The sequence below is a fragment of the Natator depressus genome, chromosome 1 (genome assembly GCF_965152275.1).
Source record: "Natator depressus isolate rNatDep1 chromosome 1, rNatDep2.hap1, whole genome shotgun sequence".
Classification (NCBI taxonomy): Eukaryota; Metazoa; Chordata; order Testudines; family Cheloniidae; genus Natator; species Natator depressus.
In genome coordinates, this window is record NC_134234.1 from 134,631,492 (window position 1) to 134,650,589 (window position 19,098).

A 19,098-nucleotide genomic window follows, 5' to 3' on the forward strand; every position below is an offset into this window, starting at 1 on the left:
ATTGAGATGGCTTATTTTAGTAGAGTGTGGTCACCTGAAATTACGGATACCACTTTTGATTCACTTCTCCGAAGAGGAAATGTATACAATTTATTTTACAAGTTTAAGGGAATTAGATGCCCAAGCCCTATTGAAATTCAGTGGAAATTGGGTACTTAACTCCTTTAGATTCTTGTAAATGCCAACCTTAAGATTCAGTTTTAAATCAATACAAATTTAAGTACTGTCAATGTCTACAACAGGCATCTTCTTACCGGCTTTATTTAAAACTGTAAAAGTACTTGCTGTCTAGCTGTCCTAGAGGTCCATCTTTAATGTTCACTTAGTGTCAAACCGGCTATGCTTCATCAGCCAAAATATAGGTATTTATTTACAGCAATTTATGATTTACAAAGTGAAAAGTTATGTTAATTCTAAGTACTTTCAAAAAACGAAAATATATGTATCAAACAGTAGTGACAACACTGGTAGAAAAAAGTTTTATTCTCCATCTTCTAAAAAGGAGTTACATAGAGAAAGTAAAAACAAAATATAAATAGTGCTTTAGAGAGTCATTTAAATAAAATTGTATTCAAAATAAATTTAGAGAGGAATCATTATGAAACGTTCAGTCTCCACGCAATCATATCAGAACACAGCTGAGCCTCAGCAATTTTCGAAGTAATTTGTCTGTAAAGGGCACCGCTTACTGTTCGGTTCATACCCAATGAACTTTGCTTCTGTTCGTTTTGAAGCTTCTCTCTGAACTGTCGCACTGCTTCCTTTTTGTCAGACAAAGACGACACTGTAACCCTGCTCATTTCCTTGCCTGCCTCACAGCTCAAGGTCAAGTTGTTTTCAACTTCACTTACTGCAGAGGAGAAAGAACTCCGAAGGGTGACCATTTCCTTTTCCAAAGCTCGTGCAAACTGGTCAGTAAGGATGTCCTTGCCTTCTAACCTCAGGGGTTTTACTTTGCAGGTTGGTGGGAGAACTCCAATGAGGCTATGAAGGCACTGGAACAAGACAGTTTGATTTCTGTAAAATAAAACAAACACAAAGGATACAATTCTTTCAGAATTCGTTAATGGAACTGTACAATGAAGCTACTTTAAACTGACTGGGGAAATTACCTATACATCTTATTGTATAAATCTTTTAAGTTCTATTTCCTGCAGGTAGAATGGCAAGCAAAATCTTCTCTTTATGCCAACTACTGTATAGCCAAAGAATTAATACTAAGTAGACTTGCACATCATCAGCACTGAGATATATACTCACAGTTAAGAGTGCTGTCTGGCATCTGTTTCTGGGACAAGTACTGGACTGTAATTAAGGGGGTGAAGGAGATTAATGTGTTGAGTTAGTGTGTTTCCTTACATGCTGAGCCAGAAGGAAGTTACAATGTGTTTTGTGTGCACATTATAGTAAAGAGTTGTCCCATAACTTGGCATTTTCTTGTTTTTAAGGGTTTACAGAGGGAATGGCTATGTTGCACTTAACCAGCCTTAATTCCTTTAGAAAAGTGTTTTTAGTTTATGATTTCATGGGGCTTTTCAATACAAGAGCAGGAGGGTATAGCAGTGGGCAGGGATGCTTTTCCCACAACTTCCACTATGGCATGCGGATGTAGTATTATGGGCCATGGGAGACTCAGGGAAGACGGAATGGCCTGTCAAACGCTACATCTGCTGTGCTGGGCCAGCCCCAGATCCTCAGAAGAGAGGAGTCTTTGAAGCCAAAGAGCTTAACCAGAGACTTGAAAGCAGCCAGTATATTGGATGCTATCCGTAACTGAACTGGAGTTTACAGCCTAGGCTATCTTCAGTTTCCTGTACATTTTTTTAAACCGCAGACTATAGGGCCTGCCATTTTTCTTCAAGGCATTCTGATTTCAGTCCATTTGAAGACAAGGGAAGATGGAGAAAGCTTTATTTTCACGATAAGGCTTTAGTGAAATAGTGTCCATCTTCACCAAAGATAGCCTGTGGCTTCAGTCTCATAAATTATATGAAATGACAACTATTAGAATGAGAGTTAATTATAAGTATAAGGGCAAAACTTAGATACACTGAAGTTAATAACTTTGATTAGCGATATAACCTGAATTCCTCAAATGTATATTTGGCACTAGTTTTCAATGAATTAATTACACGGGAAGTTTGAAAGATAACTAGCCAGTGGTTTATTAGCAAAAGGGATAAAAACAATGGTAAGACACACAGTTTCTTAAAAAGACTGATATTGAATCAGTTTTCACTAGCAGATTTATTCAGAGTTCCTCAGATGATTCAATCTTTACTCAAATAATGTCCTTTAAATTTGGTGATGATACACTGTATTCTTCATATGAAACAACGAGGCTAATCCCTACTTTGAGTAAAAACTGAGCCTACTATAATTATAAAGGCACACCAGTAATACCTTCTCTTTACTCTGTCTTTTAGACTGAATTGTTCAGGGTAGGGAACGTACCATATTTCATGTTTGAGAAGTATTTAGCATACTGTGTAGGCTACCAAGCCAAATAATATTGCTATTATTAACATAGTACTTGGCCTGATGGAAGAAGTTCTGTGGCCTACCCATTTCTGAAACAGGTAAGATCTAAACGTGGATACATGCTAGTTCAGCTGATCCATACTGAAAAAAATAATGAAGGTGCAATCGTGACTATTCAGACAAAGATTTATACTATCATTTATTAGATTTTGAGGACAGGAATTAATCAGCACTGCATACAGAATATTGAATTAAAATTCACTATGAGATGTTAAGTGAAAAAATGGTTAATGATCAGATCACCATTTGTAGATTTCTTATTTTTAATCACAGTGTTAAAGGGCAAATTTAGTTTTATTTAAATAAAAGTTATATTACCTTTTAGAGAAATTCAGGATTTTCCTAAATTGACATAATCTTGCAATTCAAACTGAATGGCCATAAACTGAAAAAAGTAGGGAACTCATGAGAGTTGCAGATATTTGCACTCTCCAAACTGCCTCGTGAAGTTTGCATATAAGAAGCCCTACAGGAAAGCCTGCAAACTGCTAAGCTTCATTCATTTACTGAAGATCTGTGGTTAGTAGTGAGATTCCAATTCTTAGTGCCAAGGGAATATAGCCAGAAATCTGACTCCGAGACATGCATTATTTTCCAAGGGTAGTAAGCAAAGACAACCCTTAAAGTTGCTGAACATACATTATTGCAAATTCATGGAACTGTGTATTTTGACATATTAAATAGCATTAGTCCTGTATATACTTTGATTTTATGCCCAAGTGTCTGTGCAGAGCACAAATGATTGCAAAAGGCAATCCAATCAGATCTACTAATAGGCATAGGATGGTAATTTAAAAACAGTCCTAAATGGCTGTCACTGCTATACTTATTACACTATGGCAAAATAATTATAATGAAAAAATAATATTCTGCCTCAAATTCAAGTTATGGAGGATGTGACACTGCCCCCCATATTCGTCATAGTAATATTATCTGATCATAGCATAATTCTGATGTATTTTATGCAAAATAAGCCATGTGAGGTGACACTGGAAAAGTTATGATTTGCTGAATATGATTTCTTAAAATCATATGTATCATTGTCTGTATTCATGTATCATTTTTGTATCTGAAGTTATAAATACTAGGTATCTGTATTTCAAATGTAACTACACCAGGGTAACGTCCATTAGACAAGATGCTTTCAGTCTAGATAGCTGGTTGGGAAGGGCGTATTCAGAGCAGTGAGCCATTAGGGAAAACAAAAGGCCTTAGGAGAAGCTTATCTCCCACCTGGTGAGCTGTCTTGAGAACATTACTCAGCATATGAGTGATGGCTGCTATGACACTACAAGGACATGTGACCAGTCTTGGGATGTCAGTATTTTTCCACAGACTGGGTTGGGAACCAAACTTTGGAACAGAGGGTTCCCACCATATGCAAAAGCTATATAAGGCAGGGAGTGAAATCATCTGGTTTTCTTCAGTCCCCACAAAAGACTACTCCTGGAAACATCCGAGGAACAAAGACTGAACTGGGGGAAGTGCTGGACCCAGGCTAAAGCAATTTCTAGCCTGTGAATGAAATACCAGGGGATTCCAAGCTGTGAAGCAAGTGCAGCTTGCCCCTTAAGAATCTGCAGCCTGCTTGCATCATCTTTTAGGGTGAGAATCTGCTAATTCCTATCCTATCTATCTAGTATATTAAGCTTAGTTTGCATTTTTTGTTTCTTTGCTAGGTAATCTGCTTTGATCTGTTTACTATCCCTTATAAATCACTTAAAATCTATTTTTTGTAGTTTAGTAACTTGTTTTGTTTTCATCTAAATCAGTGAGCTCCGACTGGAGCGCTTGGGGAAAAAATCTCTCGCTTGGTTACCACAAGTGTGCATTGTTCTCGTCACACTGAGGGAGAGGTGGACCGGGTATTAAACCCATATACTGGCCAGACTTGACCAGGGCAGGACAGTACTACTTTGGGGTCCCAGGCTGGGAATCTGGTGGTTAGAGAGCCCGCATATAACTGCAGCTACCTGTATGAATGCTGGGGAAAGTGCAGGCTGGAGGGCTTTGAAGTTTGTCACAGCAGTACAGTGTGAGAGGGAGCCCTGGCTGGTGGATCAGGGGGCTCAGTGGGGCTCCAGGTGGCACCCCAGGGGGAACCCATCACATAGAACTTGGTATTCCCTAAGCTTTCCAATTACCATTACCTGCAAAACAATGTTAAAGTTCCTTCAAATGGAGTTTTTAGATTCCAGTTAAAGACAGTGCCATGCAGACTTCCCAATTTATGACAAAACATATTTTCAGGGCATTCTTTGATTGGCATACACTCCATTTGTGACAGTAGCCACATGTTCACTGGAGTCAGTGTGCAGTCAGATGAGACTATCTGAAAGGAGAATTTGAGAGAGACTGCAAGAATAGCAAATATATCTTCCATGGTGCCTGTAAGAGAAAAAATATGAAAGGGTATTAAATCTAAGTATTTAAATATTTTACTAGTTAACAAATACTGATCAAAATGTGTTTTTCTTTCAGATTTCATCCTTAATTTCAATACCTCCTTTTTACTGCTATTTCAAGGAAGCTGAAACTGGGAAGTTTCAATGTTTCCATAGTCACAGATGATATCTACCTTGCTTACCTAGCATTGGTATGTCCCTCTTGCTTGATCTTACATCACAACTGTCACCCTTGGATTCTGTTTCACCTCACAAGTCTACCAAAGCATCCAGCCCTTCCCAGGGAATTCCCTTCCCACCACCTTCTTACTGGGTTCTTAGCAAGCACCCAGGTCAGCTGACAAAGGGCCTCCTGGATATTAGAGAGTTGTAGGGAAAAACATCGGTTTGCCAAGAGAATTATCAATAGCCTACTGTGATATTAGTATGATTGGTGGACCTTGGCCATTGATACAGTATCTCCAAAATAGTCTCCTCTTCCCTGGCTTTGCCCGCAGAGATGACAGAGAATTTCAGATTCCCTGCAGCTGATTGAGAGAGGGAGATAACTGTATCACTAGAGAGGGAGGTCTGATTCTAAAATCAGACCAAATGAGAATTTTTTTTTTTTTTTAAATGAAAAGGGTTTATGTATGGCTGCATTTTGTCATCGGTATGAGGTAATCTCAAAATGTTTAGCTAGTTATCCCAGGAAAAATATTGTTATATAATTGTTTATATGAAAGTTTAATATCTCATACTTAGAGGAGATAAGCAGTAGAGACTGTATCTTTAAAGACATTTTTCTCCCCCTTTCCTCCTCTATCAAGCTCTAAGATTTGCCAAATAAGCTTGTTTGTCAGTTTCTCTTGAAGAATGAGTTTTAAATTTGGTGCCCCTTGTTTCTCTATTAAACAAGAATAAACTGGAACTCCCAATTTACCTTCTCTATATCATTCTCTCTTTGTATACCTCTATCCTATCCCTTCCCCTTATTTAATTTCTCTAAATGAAAAAAATCTCTGCCTTTTCAATTTCTACACATGTAGAAGTCTTTCCATGCCTCTAGAGATGTTACTTGTCTGTGGGCATCTTCTATTTCTGCTACATCTTTTTTTGCAAGAAGATGACCAGAACTGAATTCAGTATTCAGGGAGAAGGCCATTGATTTATAATGGGATAACACCATTATATGTAATGGATATCCTACACATTGTTTGCTTTTTGATCACCAATGTGCATTAAACAGAAAAGAGGATTATAGTTATTTTGATCCCAGCAAAGTTTATGCAGAGCTGGTAAGAAAATTGCAGACAAAACTGTATACACTGGTTTGCCAAACCTGAAATTTCTTGTGAAAGTGAGTCAGGTTCAACAAACTTTTGATGAGCATTTGGCCAAATCACAGACAGTTGCCTGATTCCCTGTCTGCTCACCTGGTCAGCTGCTGGGGAGCTGTGCCATGCAGGTCATGAATCCCAGGATTCCAGGGTCCGTGGCTCCAGAGCAGCCCCACTGTCAGGGTTCCCAGGATTCCCGCTGGTAGCCTAAAAGCCCTGGGGACTCTCAGGGTATCCAGGCTCCCTGCTGTGGAGGGATTAATTGGGGCTTTGCTCCTGGCACCATGGAAGGGAAGCTGGCAGACTGGAGAATCTTGGCTGAAGCCAGGGCTCTCAGGACTTCCAACATTCTCTGCCATGGAGCTGGGAGCCTGGAACGAGCTCCCAGGGTTTGCAGCTTTGGGGCACTTTCCATGGCAGGGCTGCCCCAGCACTGTACACCATGAGCCGGTCTGGGAGCCCAGGCAGCTGCTGAGTGAAAATGACAACAATCTCCATTTCACAGGACAGCAGTTGGACGGGAGAGCATATTTTATTTTGGAAATACCATGTGTCAGCATTTCTGAAATGACATTTTTTCAGAATTTTCAGGTCACAAGAAGTTTTGAAAAAATTGGTTGTGTTCCAATATGGAACGCAAGCAAATTTCAAAGTGTCAAAATTTCTCAAACCAGAAATCCCTCAACCAGCTCTAGTTATATGAAGTTCAAATTATTCTTTCCAGGATGCATTACCTTCCATTCATCATCCGCCATCACAATGCCAATTGACTTAAGTTTTATTAGGTCCCTCTGAAGTTCCTCTGTCTTTTCTAAATAAAGAATCTAAATTTTATGTTACCTCCAAATTGTGCGCTGCTCTCCCCCTTTTTAAGATCAATGAATATATTTAAGCACTAAACCTAAGTACAGAACCTGGGAGCAACTTACTTAAAATTTTTCCACATTGAGAACATATTTTTCCTACTGTTTTCTGTCTCAGTCAGTTTCTAATTCATGACAGACCATTACTTTGTAATGAAATTATACATATTTTGATAAAAATAATTACAATATGAAAAAATGAGATTATGGCTTAAAACAAAGATGAGGAAATTAAATTAACCAGCTCTTCTGACTAATGTGAACAAATCAATGCATTATATATTTACCTGTATGACTATTATTTCTTAGCAAGTTTACTGAATATTTTCCACTTGAAATATCTTCCAAACATAATGAAATTTTCCCACATAGTAAAGTCAGCTTTTTGCTTTCTGGCAGGTTGCCATTTTGATATTTTCTCATCTTAGCATGCAGTAGTATCATACAACATATATCACGGAATGCCAGCAGTGGTGAAAGGCGGGTAACAGCAACAAATGTCTTTGCCCCATTTGACAGAATTTTAGAAGGTCTTCCAAGGTACTCTCTTTTCAGATCATTCTTGCTATGGAACTCTAATTTTATCCTTTTTGGTTGTGGTTCCATTTGGCACGAGGAGATAGACATTGCTGAGAAAGTCTTATTCAGTTTAACTATTTTACTCTGACACTCAATAACTGGAGAAACTGAAGTGAAGTCATGATCCATTACCAGGGATAAGCTGACATCATGCAGTGACCTGTAAAACCCATAAAGATTACTGTACTTCAAGTTCACATTTTACAGTCAGACAAATATAATCAAAGATTTGCAAAGAGGTGTACTGACATTTAGTGCTTTAACGTCTTAGAGATTCAAGATTTTACGCTGTCAGCCCCATTACCAAAGAACAGATGAATTGATCAAAAAAACTTTAACATACTTTCAGACTAATTCATATGATAGTGCAAAGGTGTCAGGTAAGCACTTTGAAAGTATATTTTAATATATACTTTACCCAAGTCAGTATGCATGGTGTTAGGTTTCGAAAACACGGGCTGGGATTTTCAGAGAAGCCTACGGCAGCTAGGTGTCCAATTCCCATTGGAAGTTAATAGGATCTATGTGCTTAATTCCCTTAGATGTCACTAAAAATCCCAGTCACAAGTTTGTGTAGATAAACGATTAAAGTTTATTTTTAAATTTTGTTTTAAAGAGGTATATTTACTTATAATGCAGTACAAGGATACCTAAAATACAGAACAGCAACATTCCTGCCATCTTTAAAAATCTGTTTGAAATGTGATGTTAATTCTTCAAGTGAAGGACAGGGCCCTTCTGCTACTTCAGACTTAATTTTAGAAACCTCTATGGAGTTTTGTTCAAATAGCATTTGAATTTCAAAGTAAGATTCTAAATTATTACACTATTTAACTTAACAGATACGATACAGTGCTGTGTGAAATTTGTGAAATGCTCTATTCACTTTAATATTACTATGTACTGTTCTCTCACAAGGCCCTAAAAGGACTTGAAACAATGTTTTTGTTAATTTCATTTTGTCAGTCAACTAAGCTTCAAGCTATGAGTCAGGTTTAAAAGACTCATGTTTCACAGTTTTCTTTGCAGTGAAGTAACATCTTATGCTACAATACAACATTGCAATTTCGCTCAAAAGGAAAGGGAAATGTTTTTAGGCACAGGCATTGCTAGTTAAATATTCCATGGTCCCATTAAAAACAATTACTATGTTAAATACAAAATTACTACCTTCAGAGCTAAATATTAAAACTTAAAAGCGAAGACAACCTCTTCCCTCAATGGCTCTTAGAGATGAAGATGAAGTCAAGTTTTTTTTATAAAGCTATAGCAATCTGGCAGTTGAGAGAGACCACATGTATAGCTCAGGCACAATGTCTAAAAGGCTTAGCAGGTCAGTTCAATCACAGTCATTGGACAAATTTTCAGTGGCACCCTCCAAAAGACTAACTTTCCCAACCTCTACTACATTGCTTATAGGAATATACATAGGTCAAAAGGTGAGAGCTCTGCCTCTAACAAGCAATATGTTCCTGTGTCAAGTTTAAACGCACTTTTCAAATTAAATACTTGCTAATTATATTTTTCTAGGACATAAGTGAATTAGTGAACACTCTCTAGGGATGGAAAATGTTCAACTAACTATGAAAATCAAGATATATAACAGAATAAACAAGTCATTTTAAAGAAAGTTAGTTTTATTTAATTTTTTTATACATACAGGAAGTGCTACAAATTTATTTACACTTGATTTAAATCATGTGGGATTGCCAAATTTTTATTTGGCTTCACATCAAACACCAAACTGTAACAAAATTCAATTCAGAAGACTAAGACTAGAGTAGCTGGATGCACATCACATGGCCAGATGTTACAAATGTTATGGTCAACAGAAAGTCTGTGATGTTTTCTATGGTACTTTTCTCTTAAAATGACATGGACTCTTGCCAAGAGTGGAAACAGAAACAAACATTTTTAGATTTATTGAAGGAACTATGCTAAGGCAGCAGAAAGGATACAGTGAAAAACAAATCCAGAAATGCAAAAGTTAAGGAACTTTTAGCATTGATGTAGCCACACTGCACATAGGTAGTGTATTACGTTCAGTTTTCTTGCTTCCTATGTAGTTTAAAATTTCTTTAAGTTTATAACAGGGGTTGCTAAACCATGGCTCTTTTACAGTTAAAGTGCGTCTTGTGGAGCCCCCCACGTCCCCTCCCCCGCTCCCCATTCTCCATCTACCAGACAGCGGGGAACTCAGGGCTTCTGCCTTGCAGCAGGGTGGTGGGACTAGAGGTTCTGCCAGAGACAACTGGTGCCTGCTTGGGGGGGGGGGGGGGGAGGGGGGTGCGGCGCACAATTTAAAGGTTTGTCCCCTGCTCCTCCCAACAGCTTGAGTCACACCCCCCAGACACGTCTCCCCGCTTACCCTCAGTGGCCCCTCCCTGCAGCTTCAAGATGTTAGCTCTGCAGGGAGAGGCAGCAGCAAAAGCAGTGGCTCTCCCAGCTATTTGCCACTGCCTCTCCTTATGTCTATAGCTCCCAGCTTGACAGCTCCAGCAACTGCAGTGCACGGAGTGGGTCTGGTGGCACCATGTGACTGAGCGGGGCCAGCAAACTCAGGCAAAAATCGGGGGACGGGTACATGTCTCCCCCCCCAATGTATCACCTTTGGCTTCTGCCCAGTGGGGAGGGGGTCTCAGGGCTTCAGCCCCACGGGGCATGCCTGCCAGGGCTCGGGGCTTCAGCAGGATCGGGGCTGAATTCCTGAGCCTGGGCAAACGTCTCCCGCACAGCTGAACCCCTGAGATCACCCTCCCCGCAGGGCTGAACCCTGAGCCCCGGCAGGCGCCTCCTGCATGGCTGAAGTTCTGAGACCCTCCCACGCCACCAGGCTGAAGCCCTGAGCCCCAGCAGGCGTGACCTGGATCTTGATTTTCTGAAATTTTGTCATATGCGGCCCAGAGGGTAAGTAAGTTTGGCCACCCCTGGTTTATAACATAAAATATAGATTTCTAAAGCACAGAGCCAAAAGTTACAAGTCAAATTTTTAACTTTGTAGTCACCTTCAACTTTGTAACTGCAGGATCCAACTTATAGACTAAGTTATTAGAATGTATTTACTTACAAGTTAGGTGATTCGGTTATTTTTACTCCAATTACCAAACTGTCATCCACCACACGTTGCCATAATTTCTCTATGAGGTGTTCTGGGACCTCAGATGTCAATGTCATTTTTTTATCAAGAGGATACAGAAAATCATCTTCATCATCCCAGAGTGAAACAAGACCTTCCTTACAGAAAAATATATCTGTTTAAATAACTGAAGTGCATATAGTATAATTCTTTTACTGAAGTGTTTTTACTTTACTGATTACCAAAAAGTATTCAGCTGGTCATAAGGACAAAACAGAAATTTACCTGGAATGTGTTATACTTGATGTATGAATAGAAATCTATAGAAACTAATTCTATCCTCTACAATAAATGTAAGATGTGTTTATCTAACTGTGCTTTGCAATGAACTCCTCATATGCATTAAGAAACTCAAAATTCATCCTTCCATTGTGAAACTGATTATATATTACAACAACGCTGTACTGCCACATAACCCTGTTCAAGCCAGTTGGGTATGTGATCCAAAGTTGTCTTGCACTATTGCATCTTAATTTCTTAATAGCTTTTGGTACCTAAAACTATTAATTAGCTAGACATTGACAAAGGTGAGTCTTGAGATGCCCTAAAATAGAGATGCTCCAATGTAGGTTAATTGAATATGCCACACATCTAGGGAAATATACTAAGAGTCAGTTTCCCTAAGTATGTCGCCTTTTCAACCCACAACTGAAAAGTCAGTTTCCTACTATATACCCATCTCCAGTTAAAATAGATCATATTTCATTTTGACAAAAAATATAGAAACCATGACCTCACAATCTATTTTTACCTCTTCTGCAGTTGGTAGGATATGCTCTCGCTCTTGGACAAGATCTATTAATGCGCAGCAAGATTCAAAAAGAACCTTCTCCTTGAGCCGTAAATGCTGTTGAAGTTCCCGAACAGAACTGCAACCAGCCTGTGGGGTATAAAAAGGATGGTGATTAGACTTAAGTCAGCAAAGTATGAATGGAAGTGCCTTAGGGCCTTTCAGCTTTATACTCCACTCTAGACATTTAAGTCAAAATTTTAACTTCAGGGTGCCTGAAGTTAGGCACTGAAATTCATATTTTGAAAATCAGGCCACTTTGCTGACAAAACAAACTTGGGTGCCTAACTTTAGACACTTAAAAAAAAATCTTGGCTTTAAGATAGTCTTCTGGATCCTCAAAGAAATCAAAGATCCACACAAATATTTAGTCATCTCTTCCTGCTTTACTTTTCCTATCTAAATAGAAAGTTCTTTTTTGCCTATGTTGGTTGGGATTATTGGCCAAACAAAGACCTTATGCTTAACTTCTGAATGCCCCATCTGATCAATCTCAAAATTGCCTGGAATGTTCTAGGCAGAAATTGGCATACATCTATTATTTTGATGAAAACCAGAAGGGGGGGGGGGAGGAGGGGAAGCAAAGGACCCATCAAGCCCCTTGCATCTAGTTAGTAGACTTAGCTGCTTCAACCACCTCTTTAATCGTCTATAGGTCCAAAAAAACAAACAAAACAAAAACAAAAACAAAAACCAGTTGATGGCAGCCATTCAGCCTACTGGCATAATCTCAGCTCTGCCCATCATCCCATTAGAGTTTGATGACACCCTGAATGCACTTATCTCCCGGCCAGGAATAAAATGAATAAGAATGGTGTGGAGGATAAATGAAGGGTCATGGAGCACACAGAGGTGGGAGAGTCAATGGAGGAATGCATGGTGTGTGCAATGAGCTCACCCTGAAGAAGCAATAAAGTGAGTAACCCTCTGGTAATCTAATTTAAACTGTAAGCTTGATAAATTATTGAACACTAATTTGCATCTTCTATGCTTTTTCTCCAGAAATCTTGGTGCAGAAGTCTGGAATGTGTTCTGCTTCATGACAAAGCAGCAGTATTCAAGTATTTGTTTAGTAAACTCTTTGCTGTGTCTCCACCTCTGTCCTACTTTCTAGAAGAGCATCAAGAGAATTTTAGAAAAGATTCAGGACACAAAGCTATCTTTTCAAAAGGGAAAGGTTGAAAGATATAAAAGTTGGGATTCATTCCTTTAGTTGTTTCTGCAGCACGAACTCCATGCACACTGCCCCACTCTTGCTCCTAAGCTCCCCATTTGGAACCCTCACATTTGTTTCTATTTCAGGAACTCACTGCAAACCCTTCACCATCCTCATGCCCAGGGCTCCAGGTGTCCATTTCTCATTCCCCCAAAGACTCTCTCTGACTCCCCCATTCTACGTGCTGTGTTCACCTGCATTCCCCAGTCTCCCTCCATTTTCCCCTTCCACTCCATACCAGAGTCCACCCCGCATTTTTCCCTCTTGCCAGAGTCTCTGTGAGCACCTCTTTTCACCCACCATTATTTCTCTTCTTTCTATCTGGGAGATATGTCATTTAGGATATCAACATGTTAAACTGTTTTGGGACAATGGTAAGAGGTGAGATAGGGATATGCTTGATGGAGAGTTACTAATTGGTGCTATCAACCAACTACAGTAAAAGCTGTGTTATCTGGCACTTTATCAACCAGAAAACTCTATTAACTGGCATTTCCGATATCTCCCAATACAAATCTTCAGTCTAGTAACTGGGACGAGTATACTGCCCAGGAGGTTATGCAATTGCACATTCTGCACTCTACTTTTATGCAAAAGAGGCAGAAGACAAGTAAGCAAGCTGATATCATGGATTTATTCAAAAAAGCAGCTTCCAGGGTGTGTCATAGGGTCATTACAAATTCAGCCCAATCTCCTACAATGATAATTGATGTTGATAATGATGACCCTGACACGCTGCAAGATCTTGAAGAGCCTTCTGAATCATCAAAGAAAGATTAAATTATGTTCAGTATAGTTTTAGAGCTTGGCTACACTTGCAGATGTAGAGCGCTGGGAGTTAAACCAGCCTTCGGAGACCGCAGCAGGGAAACACTGCTGTGTGTTTACACTGTCAGCTGCAAGCGCACTGGCCTGGGCACATAAGCAGCTCCTGCAATGCCACAAAGAGCAGTGCATTGCGGTAGCTATCTGCAGCGTGCTTTTCAAATGGGGCGGGGGTGGAGTGTGACAGGGAGTGTGTTGCGTGTATGTGGGGGGAGAGACAGTGTGTTTTGCGGGGCAGAGTGTGTCAGCATGCTGTCTTGTAAGTTCAGACAGCAGCAGACTCCCCTCTCCCCCACCTCTCTCTCAGACACATTCACAGCAGCAGCATTCCACAGTAATGGTTTGCTTTGTCCCAGAGCAGATAAGCACGCTGGCTGTCAGAAGCGGAGCTCGGAAAGGGGATATCCGCATGCCTGCAGCCGAGTTCAAAACAATGACAAAAGTGGCCACTTGACTTCAGAGGATTATGGGACATTTCCGGCAGTCAATCACAGTGCAGTAATGCAACACGTCGTCCACACTGACATCCTGGCGTTTCAGCCAGGGCGCAGCAAGCTCTATGCTTCTCGTGGAGGTGGATTACCAGAAGCGTTCCAGCTGCAGAGTCCAGGTGCTCTACGTGTCTTGCCAGTGTGGACGTCTCAGGAGTCGGGGCGTCCAGGGCTGATTTAATGCGCTAACTTGCAAGTGTAGCCAAGCCCATAGCGTTCAGTGTAATTTTAGTGATTCAGATGTACGCCATGCGCTGTCCATAGTGATATGTAGTGTCATAAGATAACCTACTGTATAGAAAACTACCTGTATTCACCCAAGTGCTTCAAGAAACCAACTACTTTGCAGTGCAGTACTACTACTGGATTGGTAAGTACCTGTATACTATTTTATACTTTATGCATTTTATTGTATTCTAATCATTTGAAAATTGGTATTCTATTGGTAAGTATAACTAACTGGAATTTTTACTAACCAGCATGCTCCCCACCCCCATATCCCTAACATGCCAGATAAAGCTTTTACTGTAATTTGATCTATAGACAATTGCAGAGGTGCTTGATGCTATGGCTCTGCTAAACATATTCCAAGGGCTCCAGGTGTCCTCCATTTCCCCCCTTCGAGTTTTCTGCCCCCCCCCCCCAAAAAAAAAAAAAAAAGGTAATAGGGTTCTGACCCTTGAGGCCTAAAAATTCCCTGAAATGTTGGTATTAATCAATGTGGCATTCAAAAGTTTTCACGTTACAGCCAAACAGTGAAATGCCATTAAGTTGAGAGTAGGATTTCTAAAGCTGGCCAATAATACTAATCTAAGAAATTAAGATGCACAGAATTTGAAAGTAGAGAGCAATTTTTTGAGTAGGAATTAGTCTTGCGCGTTTCACATCGGTCATTTCCCTCTAGCGTAAATGAAGCCCTGGGACTTTTCTGGCAAAAATGATGCATTTCATGACTGTCAATGAAATCTACACTTGAGCAAGAGATAAAGTTGCCAATTAAGTTAGATAAAATAATAATCAGCAGGAGGATGGAAATTTTACAATCCCAGGGTTCTCTATCTAGATTGCAGGTCTATGAAGATCAAAAAGCACTCAAAAGAAAATTTTCAGTATAAAGAATCTTACATGGGAGATAGTCAATGGGTCCATAAGGCCCAAAGCAAAGAAAATTATTGCCTTCGAGAAAGTGGGAGAGACAGGAAGGAGGCACCTATAAAACTTCAGTGGCCAGACAGGAAGGTACTGAGCTATAAAGCTTCAAGTGTCCAGGCTACTTTCGGGGCTAATGCAAAGATTACCCTATGAATATATTTTTCTATAATCATTTTTTGCAGTGTCCAGCTCTCACCCAAACCACTACCTAGACTAGACATTGGGAAAATAAAGCTCTGCATCATCAAAGGTTGATGAAGCATATATCACATCTACATACTGCTTACTGAGAACAATGTGGTCCTGACCGGATTAGGGAATCTAGGTATTACTACACATACAACAAAAGAAATAAATCATAGCGCAGACTGCTTCATGATCTATACCAGTGGCTTCATATATGTTGAGCAGGGCTTATAATAGCAGAAAACTGCAGAACACAACATAAGTGATCCTTTGGGGGTAGATGAGCAAACAATTACCTAAAAATAACCCCTACAATCTCAGAAGATAACAGAGCCACTCCAGGAGTGTATCTTAGCTTGAAAAGTTAACAGGTAGAACAAATACTTGTGATTAATTCTCATAAATTAAGCATGGATATAAGTACTCATACCACAGTGATAGGGTCATATAATAACCAAGAACAGTAAGGTAGTCTTCTGTTCGAATGAGATCATCAAATAATTCTACAGATTCTGAGCCATATCTATCACAGAGCCAGACTCAGGGAATTGAGGAGGGGTGGCAGGGGGGGAAATCAAGAAAGTCTGAGGACACCAGGCACACCAAATTTTCTTCTCCATAACATTACTGGAGCTTATGAAAGAGGAATAAGATGGTGGCTATAAGGTTCCAACAGAAAGCTGAGGAGATAAAACTGGATGTGTTCTGGACTTTGGAAAATTACCCCTCATGCTTGCTTTATTTTTCTTAGTCAATTCCGTTTAGGCATTTTACTTTTGCTTAATTGTTTTGCAAGCCTACCCCCACAAATCAGCTACTGGCATGTGGAAATATACCACCAAGAGGTTAAGTGTCTCGGCCATGGTCACAGACCAAGTCAGAATGAAGAACAGAATGAGGACCCAAATCACTTGACTGCTAGGCATGTGCAAAACCCAAGAGACTACTGTTACTTCCTTTCTCTCAAGGCAAACCATCACTGTTTAGAGAGTCTATGACTGCCCTGCCAGAAGAGAATCTTAAGCAATAAGAGTAACCATTCAAATATTAAGTTGGTATTTAAACACAGTGTATATATAATGGCCATTGTGACAGTCTTAGGTATTTTGATAGAATAGTTTCAACATTACCCCCAAATCCCTTTATTTTCTGGATTTAAGTTGGAAACAAGTTAATTCTCGAAAATATTTGTGATTTTTTTTTCCAGTGCACAGAAATTTTATATATTTTCACACTACTGGTTTTGTTTCTGATGCAAGAACATTTGCAATTTGGTAGGTTCAAATTCTGCTCTCAGGTGCACACATCCAAACTGTAGTAAGGTATGTGAGGAAAGACTATGAAGATTTCTTGGCTAACAGAGTAATGAAATATGGACCACCACTGATGCAAAAAACAGAATACTTAATATTTATTTCTCCCTGAGCCATACTATATGATACAATTAACAGCAGAAATTCACAGCAGAAATTATTTTCTGCTTTTTTGGCATAAATCTATCTTATGTTCTACAACAGGTATATAACATAAGAATGGTCATACCGGGGTCAGACCAACAGTCCATCTAGCCCAGTATCCTGTCTTCTGACAGTGGCTAATGCCAGATGCTTCAGAGGGAATTAACGAAACAGGGCAACTATTGAGCGATTCATCCCCGGTCATCTAATCCCAACTTCCTGCAGTCAGAGACTTTGGCATACCCAGAGCTTGGGGTTGCATCCTTGACCAGTTTGGCTAATAGCCATTGATGGACCTACTCTACATGAACTTAGCTCATTCTTTTTTGAGCCCAGTTATACTTTTGGCCTTTACAACATCCCTTGGCAATGGGTATGTTGACTGGGTGTTGTGTGAGGGAGTACTTCCTTTTGTTTGTTTTAAATCTGCTGTCTATTAATTCCATTGGGTGACCCCTAGTTCTTGTGTTATGAGAAGGGGTAAATAACACTTCCTTATTCACTTTCTCTACAGCATTCATGATTTTATAGACCTATATCATATTCCCCTTTAGTCATCTCTTTTCTAAACTGAATGGTCCTAATTTTTTTAATCTCTCCTCATACAGAGACTGTGCCATACCCCTAATCATTTTTGTTGCTCTTCTCTGTACTTTTTCCAATTCTAATATATCTTTTTTGAGATGGGATGAGCAGAACTGCATGCAGCATACAAGATGTGGGCACACCATGGATCTATAAAGTGGCGTTATGATATCTACCCCTTTCCTAGCAGTTCCTAAAACTGTTAGATTTTTTGATTGCTGCTGCACATTGAGCAGATGATTTCAGAGACCTATCCACGATGACTCCAAGATCTCTTCTGTGAGTGGTAAAGACTAATTTAGATCTTATCAATCTGTATGGTTTTCAACCATCAACACTGAATTTCACTGGCAATTTTGTCACTCAGTCTTGTGCGATCCCTTTGTAACTCTTCACAGTCAGCTTTGGACTTAACTATCTCAAGTACTTTTGTATCGTCGGCAAAATTTTGCCACCTCACTGTCCACCCTTTTTTCCAGCTCATTTAGAATATGTTAAATAGCACAGATCCACGTACAGATTCTTGGGGGACTTCACTATTTATCTCTCTCTACTGTGAACACTGACCATTTATTCCTACCCTTTGCTTCCTATCTTTTAACCAGTTACTGATCCATGAGAGCACCTTCCCTCTTATCCCATGACTGCCTATTTTGCTTACAAGCTTTTGGTGAGGGACCTTGTCAAAGGCTTTTTGAAAGACTAAGTACACTATATCAACCAGATCATTCTTGTCCACAGGCTTGACGACACCTTCGAAGAATTCTAATAGACTGATAAGGCATGATTTCTGTTTACAAAAGACATGTTGACTCTTCCCCAACATATTGCGTTCAACTATGTGTCTGATAATTCTATTCTTTACTATAATTTCAACCAATTTACCTGGCACTGAAGTTAGGCTTGCCAGTGTGAAATTGCCAGGATCGGCTCTGGAACCCTTTTTTAAAAAAATGGTATTACTTTAGTTATCCTCCAGTCATCTGAGACAGAGGCTGAGTTAAGCAATTGATTACATACCACAGTTTAGTAGTTCTGCAATTTCATAGTTGAGTTCCTTTGGAATTCTTGGGTGAATACTATCTAATACTGGTGACTTATTACCATTTATCAATTTGTTCCAAAACCACCTCTATTGACTGCCTCTAGTCTGGGATGGTTCCTTAGGTTTGTCACATAAAAAGAATGGCTCGGGTATGGGAATCTCCTTCACATCCTCTGCAGTGAATATGGATGCAAAAAATTCATTTAGCTTCTCCACAATGGTCTTGTCTTCCTTGAGTACTCAATTAATACCTTGATTGTCTAGTGACCCAATTGACTGTTTGGCAGGTTGCTGCTTCTGATGCACTTACATTTGTTGTTTTGGGGGGGGGGGGGGGGGGAGGGGGCGTGCGTGTGTGTGCGCGCGCGTGTGTGCGCGTTTTGCTATTTACTCTCCAAATTCTTTTTTGGCCTGCCTAATTACACTTTTACCCTTGACATGCCAGAGTTTATGCTCCTTTCTTTCTAATTTAAAAAAACAAACAAACAACTCAGCAATTTACGTATTA

General features: G+C 39.7%; 1 protein-coding gene across 3 annotated transcripts in view; it reads right to left on the bottom strand.

Moving 5' to 3' along the window:
• Positions 1-429: 429 nt before the first annotated feature.
• Positions 430-19,098, bottom strand: part of FANCB (FA complementation group B) — a 28,981-nt gene continuing 10,312 nt past the window's right edge. For all 3 annotated transcript variants that reach the window (XM_074967200.1, XM_074967184.1, XM_074967192.1), the window contains 5 exons: positions 11,595-11,723; positions 10,775-10,941; positions 7,416-7,867; positions 4,692-4,929; positions 430-1,017 (listed from right to left, as the gene is read on the bottom strand). In XM_074967200.1, coding sequence (XP_074823301.1) covers positions 597-1,017; positions 4,692-4,929; positions 7,416-7,867; positions 10,775-10,941; positions 11,595-11,723 — 1,407 coding nt within the window. In that variant the 3' untranslated portion in view covers positions 430-596. The remainder of the gene's footprint in view (positions 1,018-4,691; positions 4,930-7,415; positions 7,868-10,774; positions 10,942-11,594; positions 11,724-19,098) is intronic.